Raw genomic sequence first — 19,749 nt, forward strand, 5'->3', positions numbered from 1 at the left:
AAGTTATTCAAAGAAATGTTTATAAACTTGCAAGCGGATCGAGTTTTCGACGAACAACCACACTGCATACGTTGGCCGACTACAGACACTTTACTCTGGATTTGCTACATTGATCATTTGAGTCTACAATCTGCCATCCAGGTCTTGGCTAAGCTTATCAGCTCATGCTAGCTCAACACCAACATTCACCCAGGCTGAAGCGCAGCAGCAGAGCCAGTGAGCCGAGGATCATTTCCGACAACCCCGTATGGATTTGACGTCGGCATACACTGCTTGATGTTTTTGAAAGGGCCGATTGCTGGTGGTTTTGAAGATGGGGGACCCTTGTGACCTAAAGCACCTCGTAAAGTGAGTATATTGTCAACCGCTATTTTTTTTACTTAATTTTGGCAACAACACCTGGCTACACACAACCAAGACAAAACATTAGCTAGCATGCTAGTGAAGCCGGGTGCAGGGTACACGGATCCATTATTTCCCGAAACGTATCTGAAATCCTTCCTCCATGTTCATAAAATTGGCAAAAGTAACAAGCTCCCCACCGATCCAGCAAACTTAGACGGCTATGCCAGACAAATGTACTTTATACAGTTGCTATTAGTCAAACATCAGTTAGTAAAATATAACTAACGTTAGTGTTAGCCTCCTTGCTGCTAGCTCCAGTTCGAGAGTTAGTTAGCTAGCTCGTAACATTACTAGCTTCCCCTGATGCCAGTAGAGTGATGCTAAGTTACTCGGCTAGCTGTGAGAATAGATGTGTTTGCAGGAGCAAACGGGACTGTTTACCACCGTTTCATAGTTTGAGACACATTGCGTTACCCCATATTGATAGCATTTTGCCAGCAGAGCATGTTTAACGGTTAATATTAACACTGATCTGAGACATAAAGCGCGCATAGCACAGGACGAGCTATATTTAAAGATGGCCTACGACTGTTTGCAGTTAATGTTAGCAAATATAAGTTAGCTTAGCTGTGTTTTGTAAACCAACGTTACATTCGAATAGCTAATGCAATCTCACTCACTCACTTGCTAACTACAGGTACATTGCGTGCATTGTAACTAGCTAATTCGGATAAAATTTTGTAACAAACAAGGTTTGCTAGGTAACTTTAGCTCAGCATTTTATTAGCCAGGCAAGATTCAGCGTTTTAAAAGGCCCTGTTTTGGCTGGCCCTCCTCCTCCTGCACAGGCCATGCTGTACTTAGTTTTCTAATTTATTTCAAATCCATCACTTTGATATGCTTTCTATAATAGCGTCCATGTGTTAGCTCTTTGAAATCAATGATCGCTCTACAGACACCCTTTGTTCTCTGTAGGTCAGCTTGTTTGATCCTTCCATGTCCAATAATGGAATCTGTTCTCTGCTTGCACTGCATCCATGTTTCTCCTCCATCTAGGAGAGTACTAGGTGGTCGACCATGATGGTACCATTTTTAAATCATAGATGCATGTTAGGTTTTGTTTTTACCAGAGCAACAACACCATGCGAGATTAATGACCCAACAAGCACAGGAAAGGCGCTATCTTTCCATCCCCTCGCAGACAAAAATATTAAGACGTGCAACGGCTCTCAGCCACATTGAAACAATAGATAACAGGAATCTCATGACGAGACGCGCTAGATTTAAGTCGTTTAACCGTTGAAGGCATGAGGCACTATTTATGGTCTTACATAGTCTGTAGAGACTATGCCCTTTGCACAGGCAAGATACACCATAATGTATGTGGATTCTATTGTCTGAAACAAGCAAAAAGTTATAGGTCTATTTCTACATTTGTAGGACTTGCATCAGATGTCCATGATGTCAATATTTTAGGAGTTTAGTTGTAAGCTGCTATAGGCAAAAGTGCCTCAGTTCATGGCAACCTTATCTTTCTTTTTGTCAGGTGTGACATCACTTTGGAGGGCTCATTTCTCTGAATTGGATTATTCTTGGCCAGCAGCCTCTACAGGCCTACTAACCCTAGACGTGTTCAATGGACGCTCTGCTCAAGTCAGAGATCAGGTATTAGACAATGCATTTTTAATGCAACTCGCAATGTATGTCTTGTTTAGTCTAATTTAATATCAATTTGGGAATTAAATTCCATTTGGTTCCCAAGTTTTATTTTGCTTTGCTTGCAGTCTGTGCTGATCTGTATGGCATCTCTTGAGTGTTTTTGATTGCAAGGTCATCCTAAGCCCAGGGCCCTGTCATTTGTCCCCTGATAGTGGTTTCACATTGAAGACTATGCTCCACAATGCAGGTTATTTTCCTCATGCAAGACCCCCCCCCCCCCCCCATGGACAGCCTCCATATATATAAAGTGTTGACCTGTCATTTCATTCTCATGACTGGATGTGACAAAAGAGAGCACATCATTAGGTTGAGATTTTTTGTAGAGAATTTTTTTTTTTACTGTGACATCATACCATGATATCAGTTGTGTTTGACAGTCTATGTAGTAGGCTGTTTCATTGTAGGCTATTTGTTACAGCTCTTCCCATGTAACTGAATGTCATTGTACAAGTGTCTGGTTTTGAAGGTCACAGGGAAAGGAAAAAAATAAATCCTAAAGGAATAAGTGACCCAGTTGTTGCCTAGCACCCATATTGTAACCTACCCTAAGGAAAACAGACGGCGTTTAATAGAACAAGAATGGAGAACAAAAATCCTAATATCCATGACCTTTCTTATGTTGAGCAATCACATCTCTATGCTTCTTTCTCCTATGCTTTTTTTTTTTAATTGTCTTAGCCTTTTTATTGGTAACACCAGCACTCTCAGTCTGTGCTAAAGGGACATATTATTTCAGTCTTGGTTTGAGTTTGAGGTTATTTTTGACACTAAATTATGAGATATTACAGGAGTGTGCTTTGGCAAACTACACACAGCCATAGACTATATGAGTTGGACAAAGGCAGACCAAGAGAAAGTTCTGGTAGCCTAGTGAGAGTAGGCTACATGTCCTCAGAACTAAATTTTAAATTGGAATTGTGTGCAGAAGTGTGCAGAAAAGAAGACTCAGAATGTTTAATCATTGGATCATCCCACCCTCCTTTGCTTTTGTTGTGTATATAGCTAAGCTCAAACAAGCATAAAATAGGTCAGGGCATTTTGAAAACAAGCTCCAAAAAACATCCTATAACTGACAATAATTTTTTAATGACTTAACAAACTTCATGAAACAAAGCTCAATTCTGCTAATTTTCAGTATAACAGGCCTCCTACACTTTTAAAGTTTAGGAAAGCAGAATTGCAACACCCAGCAGTGGAAAATACTTAATAGATGTTGTGCTAGGAAGTTGTTGGTAATTGAGAGCACACACAAACTTTTCACAGATATGTTCACATCAACAAGCTGACTGGAGAATTTGGGTTAGGCTACTCTATGTCCCTCCTGATCATCTGCAAATTGTTCTATGTAGTGCTATGTCAGATGCCTCTGTGTTAATTGATTTGTGTCTTTCCTATTTTTTTGTCTTTCCATGGTGTTCTTGCATAACCGCAGAGAGGAGGGGAGTGGTACCTCGGTAAGTCTTAACTAAAAGAAGCTTATCAGTGTAAATATCTAATTTCACTTGAGCTTTTGATTAACTGTTTGTTTTTTTACAATACAGCCTGTATTTCTAATTTCACATTATATGGTTCAGAGAGCTTGGTTTACAGTCCTTTTTGTGGTTTCTCTTTTATTGTAGGTGAAGGTGGAGGGCCTCTCCAAGGCAGCTCTTATCAAAAGCCTTTCTCCCAGAGTCATGCTGTCCAGCCGTCTCTTGCCTAAAGGGACCAAGATGAAGGTGAACCTCGAGGAGCAGGGTCGTCAGAAAGTGTCCTTCAGCTTCTCGCAGACAAAGAAGCCACTGCAGAGCCTGTTCTTCGTCCCTCCCAGCCCTGACAAGTCTCTAGCTGAACCTCCTTCTGCCTTGCCACTGGCAACCTCAGTCCCTCAAGACAAAGTAGGGCAGAATACAGAAAGTATAATTGAGCAAATACAGTCACCCATGGTGCCAACATCAATAGCAGAGACTGTTTCTCCTCAAACGCCAGTCTCCCCAGCCCCTAAACCGAAAACAGACCTAGCAAAGATGCATTTCAAGAAGCAAATTCTCAGTGTCTCTGTTACTGAAGAGAAACCGACATCCAGCATCGTGCCACAGGAACCACACTCTTCTGAACTGCAGGTTCTGATGAAATCCTCAAGTAAAAGTGGAACGGAATTCCCCACACCCCAGCCTCAGAATATTATCAGTGACTGCCCCTCTGAGAATGCTCACACAGAAGCGTCTGAGACGAGGGTAACCCCTAGCCTCAAAAAGCCAACTGAATCCTCAGGAAAAGATGGAGAGAGTTCCAGCAGCAATGAGCAGGATAATAAGGTATACAAAAGGAAAACCAGGTCCCAATCTGATAGCGCTCCCCCTGGCTCAGAATCTGATGGCGATTCAGTCCAGATGTCTTCCAGCCACAAGTCAGTTGAATCCAAAAGTAAAACAAAGCCAGACAGCAGAAGCAAGGAGGTAAAAAAGTCTTCCTCTGGGTCAAATGTCGAGGAAAAGGAAAAAAGTTCCTCTAAGCGGTCAGAGAACCGCGAAAGGTCTTCTAGTTACTCAAAATCAGACCGTGATTCCAGACACACATCATCACGCTCATCTCGTTCAGACAAAGATCGCAGAAGGTCCAAGTCTAGATCACGGTCTAGATCAAGAGGCTCTCGGACAAGTTCATCCCACTCCAGATCAGACAGATCCAGGGGCGAGAGAGGGTCGCGCTCTGATAGGTCATACTATCATGATTCTGACCGGAGGTCACACAGGAGCTCTCCACGCAGAGAGAGAAGAGGCTCTCGTTCCCGTACTGACAGAACCCGGGACAGTTCTGACTCTGAAGATGACCATAGGAAGAATCGGACAAGGACAAGTGACTCCAGTAGATCATCCACCCATTCAAGTTCACAGAAAGACTCAAAATCATCTTCCTACTTGAAATCTGAGAAAGACTCTAAATCTGTAGATTCTCCTCACTCTTCAGAGATGGATAAAAGAACACAATCATCAAAGTCTGAAAGAGCTTCAAAGCGAACATCGGACTCTGATTCCCAACGCAAGTGCTCTCCTGAACTTGAGTCTAATTACCGTAAATCTAGCACCCATCACAAGTCAGAGACCAACGTTAAATCCACTTATTCAAGTCTGCACACCCATTCTCAAACATATGAAAGAAGACGCCAAAAAAGTAGCTCCAGTGACTCTGAGGTGGATCATAAAGGAAAGTCACAGGCCTCTGACAGAAGCTCTGGCTCTGAGGAGACCTGTAAAACCTCCCAAAAGAAAAGCAGTAAGCCAGACTCAAAGCAGGTGACTCCCTCTAAGTCATCTGTGAAAACAAGTGGAATTGATAGACAATCAAAAGACATATTTCACAGCCCTAATAAGATACCAACACATTTAAGCCCCACAGAATCCCACTCTCAGAACGAAAAAGAAAAGTCAGATTCCCAACTAGATGGTACATGCCAGAGAAAGGAACAAGGCAACAAGGATGTCAAGGAGATGGTCTCATCCCTTGATAAGAATTTGCAAGAAGCATCTCCCAAGAGAATAAAAGAAACAAAGTCAAGTACTGAAATTGAGAATATGAATGCCTCACCTATAACCTCTCAGAACATTTATGGTGGAAGCCTGCAGCATGTAAATGCTGCCCCAGGAACCTTGGCCATTGTGAAGGATAGCCTGTGTTCTAATAATCTACCAAATGTGGACTCTAATGCAGCTATCTTACATTTATGCCGTAGTAATGATAGTATAATATCCAGCCAGGACAACAACGTTGTTCAGTGTTCATTGGGGCCAAAATCCTTACTTGCTACAGCAGATTTACCTGTCACAGATCATGTCCAGCAGAACACTATGCCAGAGAATACTCAATTGAATAAATATGTGACTATCAACATGCAATCTTGCACAAGCATAGCTCTCAAATCTGATTCATTACATCTTGAATCTGAGAATCAGCTGACGCATACAAGTGGACAGCAGAACACTGATTCAGTTAAGAAAAGCAGCAGTAATACAAAAAAGTCTCGTTGGGATATTGTTGGGCAGGACACCTCAGACAGTGATAATTCTCAGAAGGTACTTTGCGCAGAGACTAAGCCTACTGTTAAAAAGGTGATTTCGGTCAAAAAAATAGAGTTTTCTAAAGAAGTCAGCCAACAAGACTCATCTGGAATAAAAGATGATATTCGGCGAGAAGCTGAGATACATTCCAAAACGGTGAAGCAGGCAGAGACCACTAAGCAGGAAATCAGCTCTGACAGCATATCTATGAAAGGTGCATGCAAAGACCAAAGTGAGCCTTCACAAGCAGGCACCAGTGCTGACCACTCTGACTTTAAACCCACAGTTAATCAAAACACAAACATAGGCGAACCTCTGCACATAAATGATACATCACAAGTTGACATAGTTATAGAGATGCAAAGTTGGAATGGTGATGGTCATGAAGAAAAATCGAAGGACAGTGCTCACAAGATCAAACCGGTTAAGAGAAAATTACTGAATCAGGATGGATCAGGAGGACAGAGTGAGGCCAGTGACAGTGACGACTCAGAGTATGACTCTGATTGCGGAGAGGCTATTAAACGATTGCACTCTGTAGTGGTAGTGCCAAAGAATTCTTCCCTAACATTGGATACACAGGACACGGGAGCCTCTTCATCTAGTCAAATGAATAGCTCAGAGCCACAGCATGCTAATAAAGCAGCTGACCTGAATATCAGTGAAGTCCCACATCAAAGGCAGGAAAGTGCTTCCACTGCATGTGGGGAGACCAGTGGTGCATGTGCTAATGTGAATGCGTCACCACATGACAGCATGTTGTGTCAATCCCAGAGTAATATGATTGATAGCACTAGTCAGTCAGAGGGTTCCAGCTCCATCAATGCCCAGCCTTACAAGACTCCTTATAACAGTGCCCATGAAAGACCAAAGATTAGTGCAACAGTGAACCAGATTCCTCCCCACAGCCTTGAGAATTCCAGGCAGTCTGAGCAAGGGCACAAACAGAATTATGTAAGTGTCAGAGATGGAAGGATGCACCCCCATTACCAACATGATGACTTCTCTGGTGCTGACAATATCAACAACAAGAATGGATTCAGCCTGGGTTGGGATTTCTCACAACCAGAGCAGCCCAGCAGTACATACCAGCAGCCTGATAGCAGTCATGGGCCACAGTTACTGAACCCTAAACAGACAGGAATCTCTCCCCCGGGACAGGAGTACAGGCAGAGTAATGCCTCCTGGAACCACCAACCCACAATCATGCAGACCAGCAGACCACCCTACCTCCATGTGCTTGAACATTTTCAGGATGCGGCAGGTGAAGTTCATCCTGACTCTCTTACTAATGACCATGAGGAAGACAGTGGAGATAAAGCATTAAGTCTTAGTGAAACCGCAGTCGAATGCAATGGACCTCTAGGGTCATCAAGCTTTGTCCAAGGTCATGAAATAAGCAGCAACAGCAGGGGCTCTGCCAACGAAGGCTCTGCCATCCCTGACCCCCCTAGAGAAGACAACCTTAGGCCCCACAGAGGCAGGGGGCCTCCCAAGAAAAGGCGTCCAGAGATTGAGTCAGATTCAGACAATGAGGCAGAACCTGGGCCTGCGGTCAAAAGGGAGCGTCAAGGAGAAACGGATGTCTCTAAGGAAACTCCTGTTAAGGCTGAGGTGAGCCGCCCTTTACTCACTCTGCAGGACTTTCAAGATTCCAATAAATGGAGAGAGATGTCCAAGATTAAAAAGATGCCCCCTTATTTTGACTTGATTGAAGAGAACCTGTATCTAACTGAGAGGTAAGGTGTTGTCCAGCGTGGCTAACATTAAATAAGTTATTGTTTGTACATTGAATTACACCATAATAAAACATGAAACTGTTATCAGACTTAAGCTTTGAAAACTGTTCAATGTTATTTGCAGAAAAAAGAGCAAATCTCATCGAGATATCAAGAGAATGCAATGTGAGTGCTCAATGCTGTCCAGAGAGGAGCGGTCTCGTGGAGTATTGGCTTGCGGGGAGGACTGCTTAAACCGACTGCTGATGATTGAGTGGTGAGTTGTTGCATACCACTAGAACTGTGACAGAGCATACAAGACATCCACATCTGGTTTATTAAATTTACTGAATGAAACAGTTTGCAGGGTTTCTACATGGGTTGGGAAATCTGAAAATGTGTGGAAAAATAACATGGTGATTTCTTGGTCTTGAAAGGCTTGCAAATTGCACAAAATAGTATGTAAAAATATTGTTCAGTCCCAAGTAGTACAAACATGGTTCTTTTGTATCTATCTGTCTCTATTTATTGTCTGTTTTTACAATGCCCAAAATCAAATTGCCCCTCAGGGATTAATAAAGTTTTATTGTATTTTATTGTGTTCGCACAACTACAAATTTTCTCTTTAGACCCCCTTACATAAAGAATTATGGGGTTTTGAATTCGAAACTGCGTAGGAACTCTGAATTTGTTCACTCAGTGAATAAACTATTTCTTGAAATATTTTCTCCCTAGCTCATCACGGTGCCTGAATGGAGTGTACTGCTCTAACCGACGCTTTCAGATGAAACAGCATGCAGACTTTGAGGTTATCCTCACAGAAGACAAGGGCTGGGGATTACGTGCAGCTAAAGACTTGTCTTCGTAAGCCTCTTAAAAGTCTTCAATAAATTATGCTACATAAAGAACATGGAAAGAGTTATATTCCAGAATGAAATATGCACCATTTGAACAAGTTGACGCCTACTCTTCCAAAGTGAAAGTAAAGCAGATTATGGGTTACTATTGAAGTTATGAGTCATCTTAAAGCCTTGGCTCACAAAATAGTTGTTTTTTTAGGATAGAATCATCTGTGTGTACTGACTGTACTTTCTGTGTGTATACTGACTGAGGAATTTCAGGTTGAATTTTTCTTTTTTTTTTTCAAAATGTAAAATCTAACACTTTGGAATTAAACCCTTCATATATGAGACAATTATTGATGTTCTTAAAACAATGTTATGGGGGGAAAACTGCCAAGATGATAGTCTCACTTGTTTGTTTTGATTGCCATTTCAGAAACACCTTCGTACTGGAATACTGCGGTGAGGTGTTGGACCACAAGGAGTTCAAAACAAGGGTGAAAGAGTATGCTCGCAATAAGAACATCCACTACTATTTCATGTCTTTAAAGAATAATGAGGTAAGCATGGATATATGATGCATTATACATGAATGTTAATATTTCACTTGTAATTGGGCTTCATCTAGTTAAAGTGGGTGACAAAATACTTCCATTATTTCTCCTCAGATCATTGATGCAACACTGAAGGGTAATTGCTCTCGATTCATGAACCATAGCTGTGAGCCCAACTGTGAGACCCAAAAGGTACATTGGCTAAAAAAAAGCCCCCTCCAAGTTTACCAGTTCAGTTTACCTTGTTGGAAGCTGTCAAGCCTGATAATTTGTATCCCATTTCAGTGGACTGTCAACGGTCAACTTAGAGTTGGGTTCTTCACCACCAAGGCAGTCACTTCAGGAACTGAACTGACTTTTGATTACCAATTCCAGCGATACGGGTTAGTGTTTCCCATCACTGTGTTTTCAGCAGATTTGTTGTTGTTTTTTTGTTGTTGTTTTTTCACTCAAATTTTGCATTGTCCTTTTGTTCCATGCGTGAAAACATTTAAGCCAACATAGTTGACATGTAGCAAAAGATTGGTTATTTAACCTTTTAACTGGTGGTTTCATCTTGGTTATTTCACCTCTCTCTTATCTTACCCACAGCAAAGAGGCCCAGAAATGCTTTTGTGGAGCTCCTAGCTGCAGAGGCTTCCTGGGTGGGGAGAACAGAGTTAGTGTTCGAGCAGCTGGAGGGAAGATGAAGAAAGACCGCAGTCGAAAGAAGGATACAGTGAGCGCTCTTACTACGGTCAGTTCATGTTTCATGTTTGAAAATGTTTTTCCGGTGTCTCTTTTGAGGCATTTTTGAAATCTTTCTGAACAGCAATTACTGTATTTGCAAGAGCAAAAATTTCCTATACCACTATGACCAGCAGTGATGGTGTTCAGGCATAACTTGGTCAGGTTTGTACAGGCATCAGGCTAATTGCTCTGAGAGCTCCAGTGACTGTTCCCATCCATAAATAACACAGTTGAAACACAAAAGACAGGTTATTTTAAGATTGCTTCCCATGCTAGTGGTGTCTGTCTGATATCTATGGGCCTATGTTACTTAATAGCCAAATTATTCAACTTCATTTCAACTGGCAGTCCACTATTTTGAATGAGATACAGGGCAGGTTTGTTTGAGAAAGTCAAGTAGCTCGCAATCACTCAATGCAATGTAATGCAAGTAATTACAAACTGCATAATTATAAGTGATACATGTTTTGACTAATTATCTTGTGTCCTCTCCATGGTAATGAATTGTCTCAATATGTCTCTACACCATTGTCCCATTGTTTTTTTTTTCCTCAGGTGGACGAGGAGCTGGAGGCACTACTGGAGAACGGAGAGGGCCTGTATGATGAGAAAGAGGTGGTGTCTCTCTGCAGACTGATGGTCCGAGTGGAGACCATGGAGCAGAAACTCATCTGTCTCAAACTGATTCAAGTAAAACATCTGAGCTGTTCATGTGTCAAGTCTTATAGTCTAATAGATTGTCTATTTTTGTGATATGATTTGGGCGGCATGATGAAATATGTGTTGGTGTTCCCACTTGCAGTAGGTAATATTAAGGTTGTGTTACACAGGATACTCAGAATCCATCATGCCTGAAGCAGTTCCTAGACCACCATGGTTTGTCGTTGCTGTGGATCTTCATGGTTGAGCTGTCTGAAGCTAAGGGCAACAGTGCCAACAACATCAAACTGCAGTTTGCGGTGAGATTTGTAATTGATTTCCCATTAAATTATCTCACATCACACTGAAATAACTTTGTTAATTATCTTATAAACCATCTTCTATTAACTGTTATCTACTATTCTGTTAACAGATTATGAAGACCCTAGCTGTGCTACCCATCTCTACTAAGAACATGTTGGAGGAGAGCAGAGTCCTGACCTTCATTCAGCGATGGGCACAGACACACGCTCTCCCACAGCCTGCTGAGATGGACGACTACTCCAGTGAGAACACGTCACGTGCTCAAACACCCCTCAACACCCCTGACGGTTCCTCCACCAAACTGGGACCAGAATTGGACAGTGACACCCCCAAACGGGCTGTGTACCGCCGCCTCAAAATCATCAGTGAAAACAGTCTGGACAGTGCACTCTCTGATGCCAGCAAAGCATCTGATGGGAAGGAGGACGAGGAGGAGGAGGATGAGGAGGAGGAAGATGAATCTTCACGTGCTGGACTGCCTGATGGAAAACAGGTGAAGGCAGACCAAGTAGATGAAGCTGCAAATCCTGCAAAGGAACCAACGGAAGAATCAGTCAAAGAGTTGACAGTGGAGAAACAAGAAGAGGCAGAAACGACTCCAAGCATTGAGCTCCAACCTCAAACACAGGAGGTGAAAGACAAAATGGAGGAGTTGGAGATAGAGAAGAAGGATGTTGACATGAAAGAGGATGTGAGTGAGGCTCTGCAGGATGCAACTGAAGGGCCAAAGGAGACTTGTGACGAACAGAAGGAGAGTGGGGAGGAGCAGACCAGTCAGGCAGTGGAGGAGGAGAAGAAGGTAGAGGTTGAAGGAGAGCAGCCCACCATTAAAATTCAAGAGCCTGAGAGCGAGTCCACCCAAATGGAAGTTACTGATGCTCCGTCTGAGCCGCCTGCAGAGCATATGGAGATCCAGGCAGAGACAAAAGAGGCTGAGAAAGCTCCTGGCAGTGAGGAGCAACCTGGTGAATCTACCACTGATGTTCCCCCCAGCTCTGAGACCCCAGAGGCCAGTATAGCCTCTGAGAGCACAGTGGCCCCAATGGAGCCCTCAGTGGTGGGAACTCCTTCTCAGGATGAGGAGGAGGGTGTCTCAGATGTGGAGAGTGAGAGGAGTCAGGAGCCCCAACTCAGTGCTGTGGACATTGGTGGTATGGCAGCCAGGCTCCTGGAAAGCTGGAAGGACCTGAAGGTAAGTCCAAGTAAATGCGGTTACATGCTTAAAAAACAGACAAACATACACAAATGTATTTTTTTCCCGTTTTTCTGTTTGTCAGCTGTTGGCATGTTATTGTATTCTTAAGTTTGAAGTTAAAGTATAGTTCTATTACCCTTTTCAGGAGGTGTACAGAATACCAAAGAAAAGTCAGGTGGAGAAGGAAGCAAATGGTAAGATCATTACAGTGTCTATTTTGACTTTGAATTCTTTCGGTATGGCTTTGACTAATTTGATTGTCCCAACACAGATCGCAGCCGAGATCGAGATGCAGCTTTGACGCCACGCACCCCTTCTGGTAGCCGAGAGCGTGAAAGGGAGCGAGAGAAGGAGAGGGAGAGGGAGCGCGACCGAGACCGAGACCGAGACCGGGACCGGGACCGGGACTATGACAGAGACAGAGACAGAGATCGAGACTGGGACAGGGACAGAGACCGGGAGCGGGACCGGGAGCGGGACCGGGACAGGGACCGGGACCGGGACCGGGACAGGGACCGTGATCGAGCTTCTGACAAAACCCCCCGCAGTACGGAACGACGGAGGAGACGCTCTACTTCTCCACCACCCTCATCCTATGAGAGGAGCAGCCGACGTACTGAGGAACGGTAAGGAGTCTTGTTGCCTTCCAGCATAGTACATGCCCTCCAGGGCATCACGAGGCAAATTCAGGTCAGTCAGTCAGGGACGCTTGGTGAGATGATGCGCTTCATCAGATGGCCTCTAGAGGGCGTCTTTGACTGTGAGATGCAGTGTTTCCCGTACAGTCAAGTCAAGTCAAGTCGAGTCAAGTTGGTCAGTGTATAGAAATGTATCTAAATCGATCTCTGATGCGCACATCACGTCATTGGAGATACACAGACCAGCAGCATTGTACTCAATCCACAGAGTCTCCTGCTGTGAAAACTGAAACTTAACATTCCACAATTTGCTCCAAACTCGCCTGTGTTAGTAATGGATTTGTAAACGGCAACACGTCTTCTGCTGCCCTGCAAACTTTAACGGTAGGTAACGTTATTACCTTGTGGTATTTAAGTAACGTTATGGAATTGGGTAATTGAACCACATGCGCTGTGGGTCTGTACAGGATCTGTGCTTTTTACAATTGCAAATCATCAAAAAGGTTTTGTCATGCAACCAGGGTCTCTTTCTTCTGTATTTTTAGGTTTGACCCATCGAACAGCAACAAGACACCAAGGGTGGTTGGTGGGAAGGAGCGTAACAAGCTGTCCACAGAGGAACGCAGGAAACTGTTTGAGCAGGAGGTTGCTCAGCGGGAAGCCCAGAAACAACAGCAGCTTCAACAGCAGCAGCAGCAGCTCCAGACTATGGCTTATGACCCCAGTCTGGCCTATGCCTCCAGCCCCGGCTTCATCACCTACCCTCCTGGATACCCCATCCAGACCTTCGTGGACCCCACCAACCCCAACGCAGGAAAAGTATTGCTACCTACCCCTTCAGTGGAGCCCATGGTTGCCACCCTGAACTATGAACAGACTCCTCCCCAGCCTCTTATCTCAGAGCTGGGACTGACCTCTCCTTCCTCCACTTCCCAGGCCCCTCCAGTCTCTAGCCTCTCTCAGCACATCACCACCAACCCACTGGAACTCGCCCCCGGCGCCCCCCAGCAGTATGCCCAGCCAACTGTAGCAGCCCAGGACGCAGGGGTCGCCGTCCTGTCTGTCCCTGCCCAGACAGCCCCTCAGGTGCAGGGCCAGCAGAGCTACACCACCCTGTGGGACCCCACCACTCAGCAGGCAGTCACTGTGCAGACCCAGCCAGCGCAGCAGTATGCTGCAGCCCCAGCACAGGCTCAGACGCAGACGGCCATCTATTACCAGGGCCAGCCATGCCAAACCATCTATAGCATCCCCACTGCCTACCCTCAGGCCAACACTCCCGTCATACAGGTACGGCCCCACACACCATTCACTATTCTTATCCTCTGATGTATGTACTTTGCTTTTCTTATTACTAAAGTGTTGCGCAGAGTAGCTCAATTTATGTTGTCATACCATAAATGTGGAAAACCCTAAACACACCTTGATAGATTTCTGTAAATTCTGTAGGACATATCTGATCTGATTGTTCTGTTTCTGAAGGCATACACTGAGCCCACTGCCAGCTACCTGCATGGCCAGCCTGTGTATACAGGCCACCAACAAGGAGTGGTGGTGCAGCAGGGAGGCACAGTCACCACCATTGTCACATCCCAAACTGTCCAGCAGGTAACACATATACAGTCCCTCCTATCTCTGAAGCTTATGGAATAAGTAGAAGCTGCACCAAATTTCTGACGGCTAACTAAAGATAAAGATTTTCAGGAATATAGTGTTCTCATACATGTGGATTTGAGACAACCTATACCTCAGTCTGGCCACAAGGGGGTGTGAGTGTTGTATACATGAAAATGATGAATTTCATGAGCGCCACATCAGTCCGAGACCGGTCTCATGCAATGACAAATTGGCCTTTAAGATGTGATTAAGCATGGGTACAATTAAGGACTGGACTTAATCTATTTGGATTTTGTATTTGGGTAGCCGTTTGTAAACAACAATCACAATGACAATAATGGTATAAAACGACAATAATTGGTATCAAACATGTAGCTGAAGTTAATTAGGTTCCTTCTCCTAGAAAATCCCGGAAGCTATTGTAAGTATTTTGAAGTGAAGCTAAATTGATTTGCTGCTGATCCCTGGTTTCCTAATCTCTTTCTCCTCTCCAGGAAATGATTGTACCCAACAATGTGATAGACCTGCCTCCTCCCTCTCCACCCAAGCCCAAAACCATTGTCCTACCTCCAAGTTGGAAAGTGGCTCGGGACCCTGAAGGCAAGATCTACTACTACCACATTGTCACAAGGTTGGTATTGCTGTGTGTCTGCGTGTATGTTTGTCTGTGTATCTGTAATGCCCTTGTACGTATTTCTAACTTACATTCTCTGTCTGTCTCTCTCCCGCTCTCTCTCTCTCTCTCTGCACACCAGGCAAACACAGTGGGACCCTCCAACCTGGGAGGGCAGCAGCGATAATGCTAGCGTGGACCATGACTCTGAGATGGACCTGGGAACACCCACCTACGATGAGAACCCCTCCAAGGTGAGCTTTTAGCAGTGATCATTTTCTCGGTACTGGCCAGTGCTTCGTATATGATTGTCTATGCAATATAGGTATAATGTTTTTGTGTTTCACTAATATATTTTTGTAAAGAACCAACTGTGTAAAGTAAACCCATGTTACCTCATTTGACAATGTGAAAAAATCCTCTTTACTTTTTCGTTCGGTTCCCAGAATGTTTATGCTTGGATGCAAAACATGATTATAGTGTTTGTTCCCTGAAGTAATTGAAGATGCTGCACAAGTGATTACTTTCAGCTGTGGCCCAGGTCTGGAAGAAAAAAATGAAAAACATTCGGCACGATACCATAGAGTATTCAATGAATGTTATGACTTGGATGACAACTCATCCTACTTGTAAAAAGGCTTCATCAGAGTCGACGTGTGGAGATGAAGATTTGAAGGGAGAATCTACTGTACTCTACCTCTCTCCCGCTCTCAGCTGTCTGTCCCTTAGCCCCAAGGCAGTCAGGGGGAGGGATGGCTCAGCTCATCTCCTCTTCCTCTGCCTCGTTTGTTTTCCCTCTTCATCTTTATCCTTCCTTTGATGATAATGGAAACCATCTGGGAGACCTTGCATTCGTTTATTTGCGGTTTCTCGTTTTAGAGTCTAACTACGCAAGTGTCCCTTTTGTCTCTGAGATCAATTTTTAAAAGATGTAACAGAATTGAAAAGGCATGTAACAAAATCGAGATGGAGAGATCCTTTTTTTTTATTATGGGATATTTCCCACCAAGAGCCGCTACGAGGTCATGGACCATTTCCCAGCTTGTGTTTAGATAGTGGCTGTGGGCTGTGTCCGTGCCCGGGTCTTGAAATAATGCCCTGTGCTCCACTTGTAAGCCGTTCTGTTTCACCCTTTCTGGATTCCTCTCCATGACACTGTCCCGACTCTGCAGGCATAGTGCCCCTCTGGGAGTGTGGAGATCTATGTGTGAATCCTTTGTGCTTGCCTTTGATCCTCACCACTCTGTTATGGGCATAGTCAGTCAGCTGTTGCCTGTCTGCCTTTGTTGTTGAGGGTTGGGGCCAGAGGGAGCGTCCTGGCAGGATATCCCCGCTTTGTGTGGCTCCTGTAGAAGGGCTGGTGACCAGGTGCTGTTTGTTGCCCCACTGACCTTGATAGCTGCTGTTCTGCAGCCAGTTGCCATGTTTGATTGAGCCGGTGCACGGGCGTGGCCAGCACAACCTTACTTCTACTATTTCATCTGCAGAATGTCCGTATGCCAAAGCTGGATTTTTGTCAATATGAAATGGTGATGCCGTCTGCCATTACAGCTGAGAAAATGTCTTTGTCAAAGTAGTGAAAGGAGTAGAATATAATGAGGGGGTTACTTTGTGTCAGGTTAGACTTGCAAAGCCAGGCTTTTAACATGAAACAAATGGCATTTCTTTAAAGAGAAAAAAGGCTTAATGATACCATTCCTCTCTCCTATTATGTTTTACAGTTCTCCACTAAGACAGCTGAAGCAGACACCTCCAGTGAATTGGCTAAAAAGAGTAAAGAGACGTTTCGCAAAGAGGTGAGCCAGAGTCTCTGCAAGCAATGTTCTCTGTCCTATGATGTGACTTTTTCACTGTTTGATCTTCTCCACCTTTATCCAATTCAAGCTATGCAACGACTTCCATCTTTTTGCCGTTCCGACAATCTGCCGCTGTCGTATTTATTGGTTGCAGAGATAGGGATGTACGTTTTTACATATTATCCTGTTTTTAACATGGTCTTCTGTATATGTGTGTGTTACTCAGATGTCCCAGTTCATAGTGCAGTGTCTAAACCCTTATCGAAAGCCAGACTGCAAATTAGGACGCATCAGCAACACGGATGACTTCAAACACCTGGCTAGAAAGGTAAGACTGATCCCATTTGTTAAACAATAGGGTGTTTGTACATGCATTTAGACTCTCCATTAATGTAGGGAACCTTTCATCTTTTCTTGGCCTCTCAGTGGTCAGAGCACATGAATGAAAGTATTGGTCAGCTCTTAACTTAAAAGGAAAAGTTCTCAAAGTTTCCCTCAGACCAGAACTAAATAGTTGAGCTCCCACGATTTCTTTCTCCAGCCAAACAATGTTTTTGTACTCTGTTTTTGGAGGAGACTTGGAACACATTGTACATGTAGACTATTATCTCCCTCTCTTTGTTTTACTCATTCCTTTCTAAAAGCCATTTCAGCCAGCATTTCTTCAAAGGACAACAGTCTTTTTTTTCCATGGTTCTTGGTGGGTCTATGGATCGTCGACCACAGCTCTGTGGGGACTGGTTTATATTGAGTGCCACTTGGACATACCAGGACTCTGAGAGCATTGGCACAATAAACAGAGAGATGATTTTGGCTTCACCCATTTAGAGCTTGAGTTTCATTGTCTCACATTATAAAGGACAAAGTCACTGTAGGAGATGAATTAACCACCCAGCCACCCCTCTACCACTTAGTTATACATCTTAGTTATGCCGTTCACTTTAATCTGTTGACAGGAGAAATGTCTAACTCTTTTCTTCTCTCTGTCAATCCCACTAGCTAACTCACGGTGTTATGAATAAGGAGTTGAAAGCTTGCAAGAACCCCGAGGACCTCGAGTGTAATGAAAATGTGAAGCACAAGACCAAGGAGTACATCAAGAAGTACATGCAGAGGTTTGGCTCCGTGTACAGGCCCAAAGAAGACACAGAGTTGGACTAGCCTCCAAGGCCGCAGACAATGCACCTGCTCTGGGCTAAACACGAGACGCACAGATCTGCCTTTCCGCTCACTCCTTCATGTATGAATCAGCCAGCCTGGACCGTGAAGTCGTTTCATACGCATATTTATGACTAAGACTGAACTGCTGCCCAGAAAGCTCTCCGGGCCCTGTGGTCTGCGGAGGGGCCCTAACCTAGAGAGTGTCAAGAGACTCAAGTGTCACTGACTGACCGGAGAGTCCAGGTGAAGTGTTGGCAGAGGCCGACACTGAGGGGTGCTACAGAGACTAACGTTTTCACTGACATGTTTTGATTTTTAGCATTTACCCGTTTGTGGCTCTTAAATGTTCCCAAGTTGATCACCTCGATTCCACTTTTTAAACTCTTCTACCCCCGACTGAGGATTACTGAAAGGAGTCAACATTGGAATCATGTTCATGAATTGCTCTTCATTACTTTCCACTGTTAAAAATGGATCAATGTGAGAAAAAGAAGTCCTTTTTTTTTTTTTTTCTTTTCTCCATAGGACTTTTTTCTTGTGTGTGCTTCAAACCCCCCCACCCCCACCCCCACCACCACTGAATCTGTATCTGGTGCTGCTTTTAGCTGGGCTGTGGAGGTCCAAGCTTCCACTCCTCAAACCCTGCCTTCTAACCACAAGACTTTGGAGCCTCTGTTGTTTTATGAATGCATGATGTAGGCTGAGGTCAGGTTGGTATCCTTATGGAAATTCCTACATTTTCCAGGTCTCCTGCTCCAAGTAGTATGTCCTCACCAACAAGTGGGAATATTTCACATGAACGGGAAGCCTAAGTCGTAGTTCAGTTGTTTTATATTGAGCTTGTGCTCACAATACACTCGCAGATCAGCCGGTGAACAGCAGGTTGGCAACGGGATTACCGATCAATGTTTTCATGTCTTTTTATCAGTTTATGTATGATGAAGGGAGCAGGGTTTGAATGCTATGTTTGACGTGTGGTTTAGCTATGTGTCAGTTTTCCCCATATCCTGTTCAGTCCCCCCCTCCCCCCCCATCAGCTTGTACCTGCCCTGTTCCCTTTTCACAGGAATGGTTGTAGCATTGCGATTTTAACAGTTTCTTAACATCTCGTGTGTTATTGCTCTTTTTACCATAGTAAGTCCTTGTTAGACATTAGAGACGTTTGGACTGTCCTGCTCTGCAAACTCTTGCTCATTAATGTCCAAGATTTGTCTCGGCGTCATGGTTACTGTTTCATTAGCATTGGGTCATTAATTCATCATGTTTCAGCCCATTGCATTGCATTAAACAATGTTCCAACATATGTATATTGCTTTATATGTGAATATATTGAAAAATAGTTTTGGGAATGTTTAAATAAGCAAATACTTTGTAAAAGGACTATTGTTCCATGATTGAAAGTGTAAATATGTGTAATATTACAGAGCTGTACACAGGGGGGTCGGGTCAGGGGGCAGTGAGCCCACCCAGCCTCACCAGCTCAACCCTCCTGTTGCAGTTCCCACATCAGTCAGTCAAACCTAGGACCCCACTGACTCACAGCCCTCTATTTTATTTCAGTGGTAGGGGTGATTTTCAGTTCAGTTTTTTGTTTATTATTATTTTTTTTCTATGTACAAAGTAAGTTTCACCCTACTCTTCTGTAAGTATTGTGTAAGCACATTGTCATACCGAGTGTACAAACATTTTAAAAGACAATAAACTTTTTTGTAAAACAGAGTCTCATTCCTTGCCGAGTAATTGAATTGAGTGCCCGTGGGTGTCAGTTAAACAGACCCGAAACAGCTCTAACCAAGTGACCTCTCATGCATGATTAACTACT

At 43.9% G+C, this 19,749-nt stretch overlaps 1 protein-coding gene across 3 annotated transcripts; it reads left to right on the top strand.

Moving 5' to 3' along the window:
- The first annotated feature begins 22 nt into the window (after positions 1 to 22).
- Positions 23 to 19,640, top strand: setd2 (SET domain containing 2, histone lysine methyltransferase). Of its 3 annotated transcripts, XM_071915854.2 has the most exons (22): positions 23 to 348; positions 3,497 to 3,518; positions 3,684 to 7,840; positions 7,965 to 8,096; positions 8,555 to 8,683; positions 9,098 to 9,221; positions 9,330 to 9,407; positions 9,501 to 9,598; positions 9,807 to 9,951; positions 10,500 to 10,634; positions 10,775 to 10,903; positions 11,017 to 12,099; positions 12,248 to 12,296; positions 12,374 to 12,728; positions 13,286 to 13,559; positions 13,677 to 14,030; positions 14,223 to 14,348; positions 14,852 to 14,988; positions 15,113 to 15,224; positions 16,692 to 16,766; positions 16,993 to 17,094; positions 17,766 to 19,640. In XM_071915854.2, exons 1-22 carry the CDS (start codon positions 314 to 316, stop codon positions 17,925 to 17,927), a joined length of 8,013 nt encoding a protein of 2,670 aa, XP_071771955.2. In that variant the 5' UTR covers positions 23 to 313; the 3' UTR covers positions 17,928 to 19,640. The 3 variants fall into 3 exon arrangements, with proteins under 3 accessions (XP_071771955.2, XP_071771953.2, XP_071771954.2); XM_071915852.2 differs by having other exon boundaries at positions 13,286 to 14,030; XM_071915853.2 differs by lacking the exon at positions 23 to 348 and adding an exon at positions 1,935 to 2,010 and having other exon boundaries at positions 13,286 to 14,030.
- The last annotated feature ends 109 nt before the right edge of the window (positions 19,641 to 19,749 follow it).

Source organism: Centroberyx gerrardi, chromosome 12, assembly GCF_048128805.1.
Source record: "Centroberyx gerrardi isolate f3 chromosome 12, fCenGer3.hap1.cur.20231027, whole genome shotgun sequence".
Classification (NCBI taxonomy): Eukaryota; Metazoa; Chordata; class Actinopteri; order Beryciformes; family Berycidae; genus Centroberyx; species Centroberyx gerrardi.

Coding starts and splice junctions, on each gene's coding strand:
- setd2 (XM_071915852.2), top strand. CDS start 314: ATGGGGGACCCTTGTGACCTAAAGCACCTCGTAAA. Junction 349..3,496: donor GACCTAAAGCACCTCGTAAA/GTGAGTATATTG, acceptor GCATAACCGCAG/AGAGGAGGGGAGTGGTACCT. Junction 17,095..17,765: donor TCAAACACCTGGCTAGAAAG/GTAAGACTGATC, acceptor CAATCCCACTAG/CTAACTCACGGTGTTATGAA.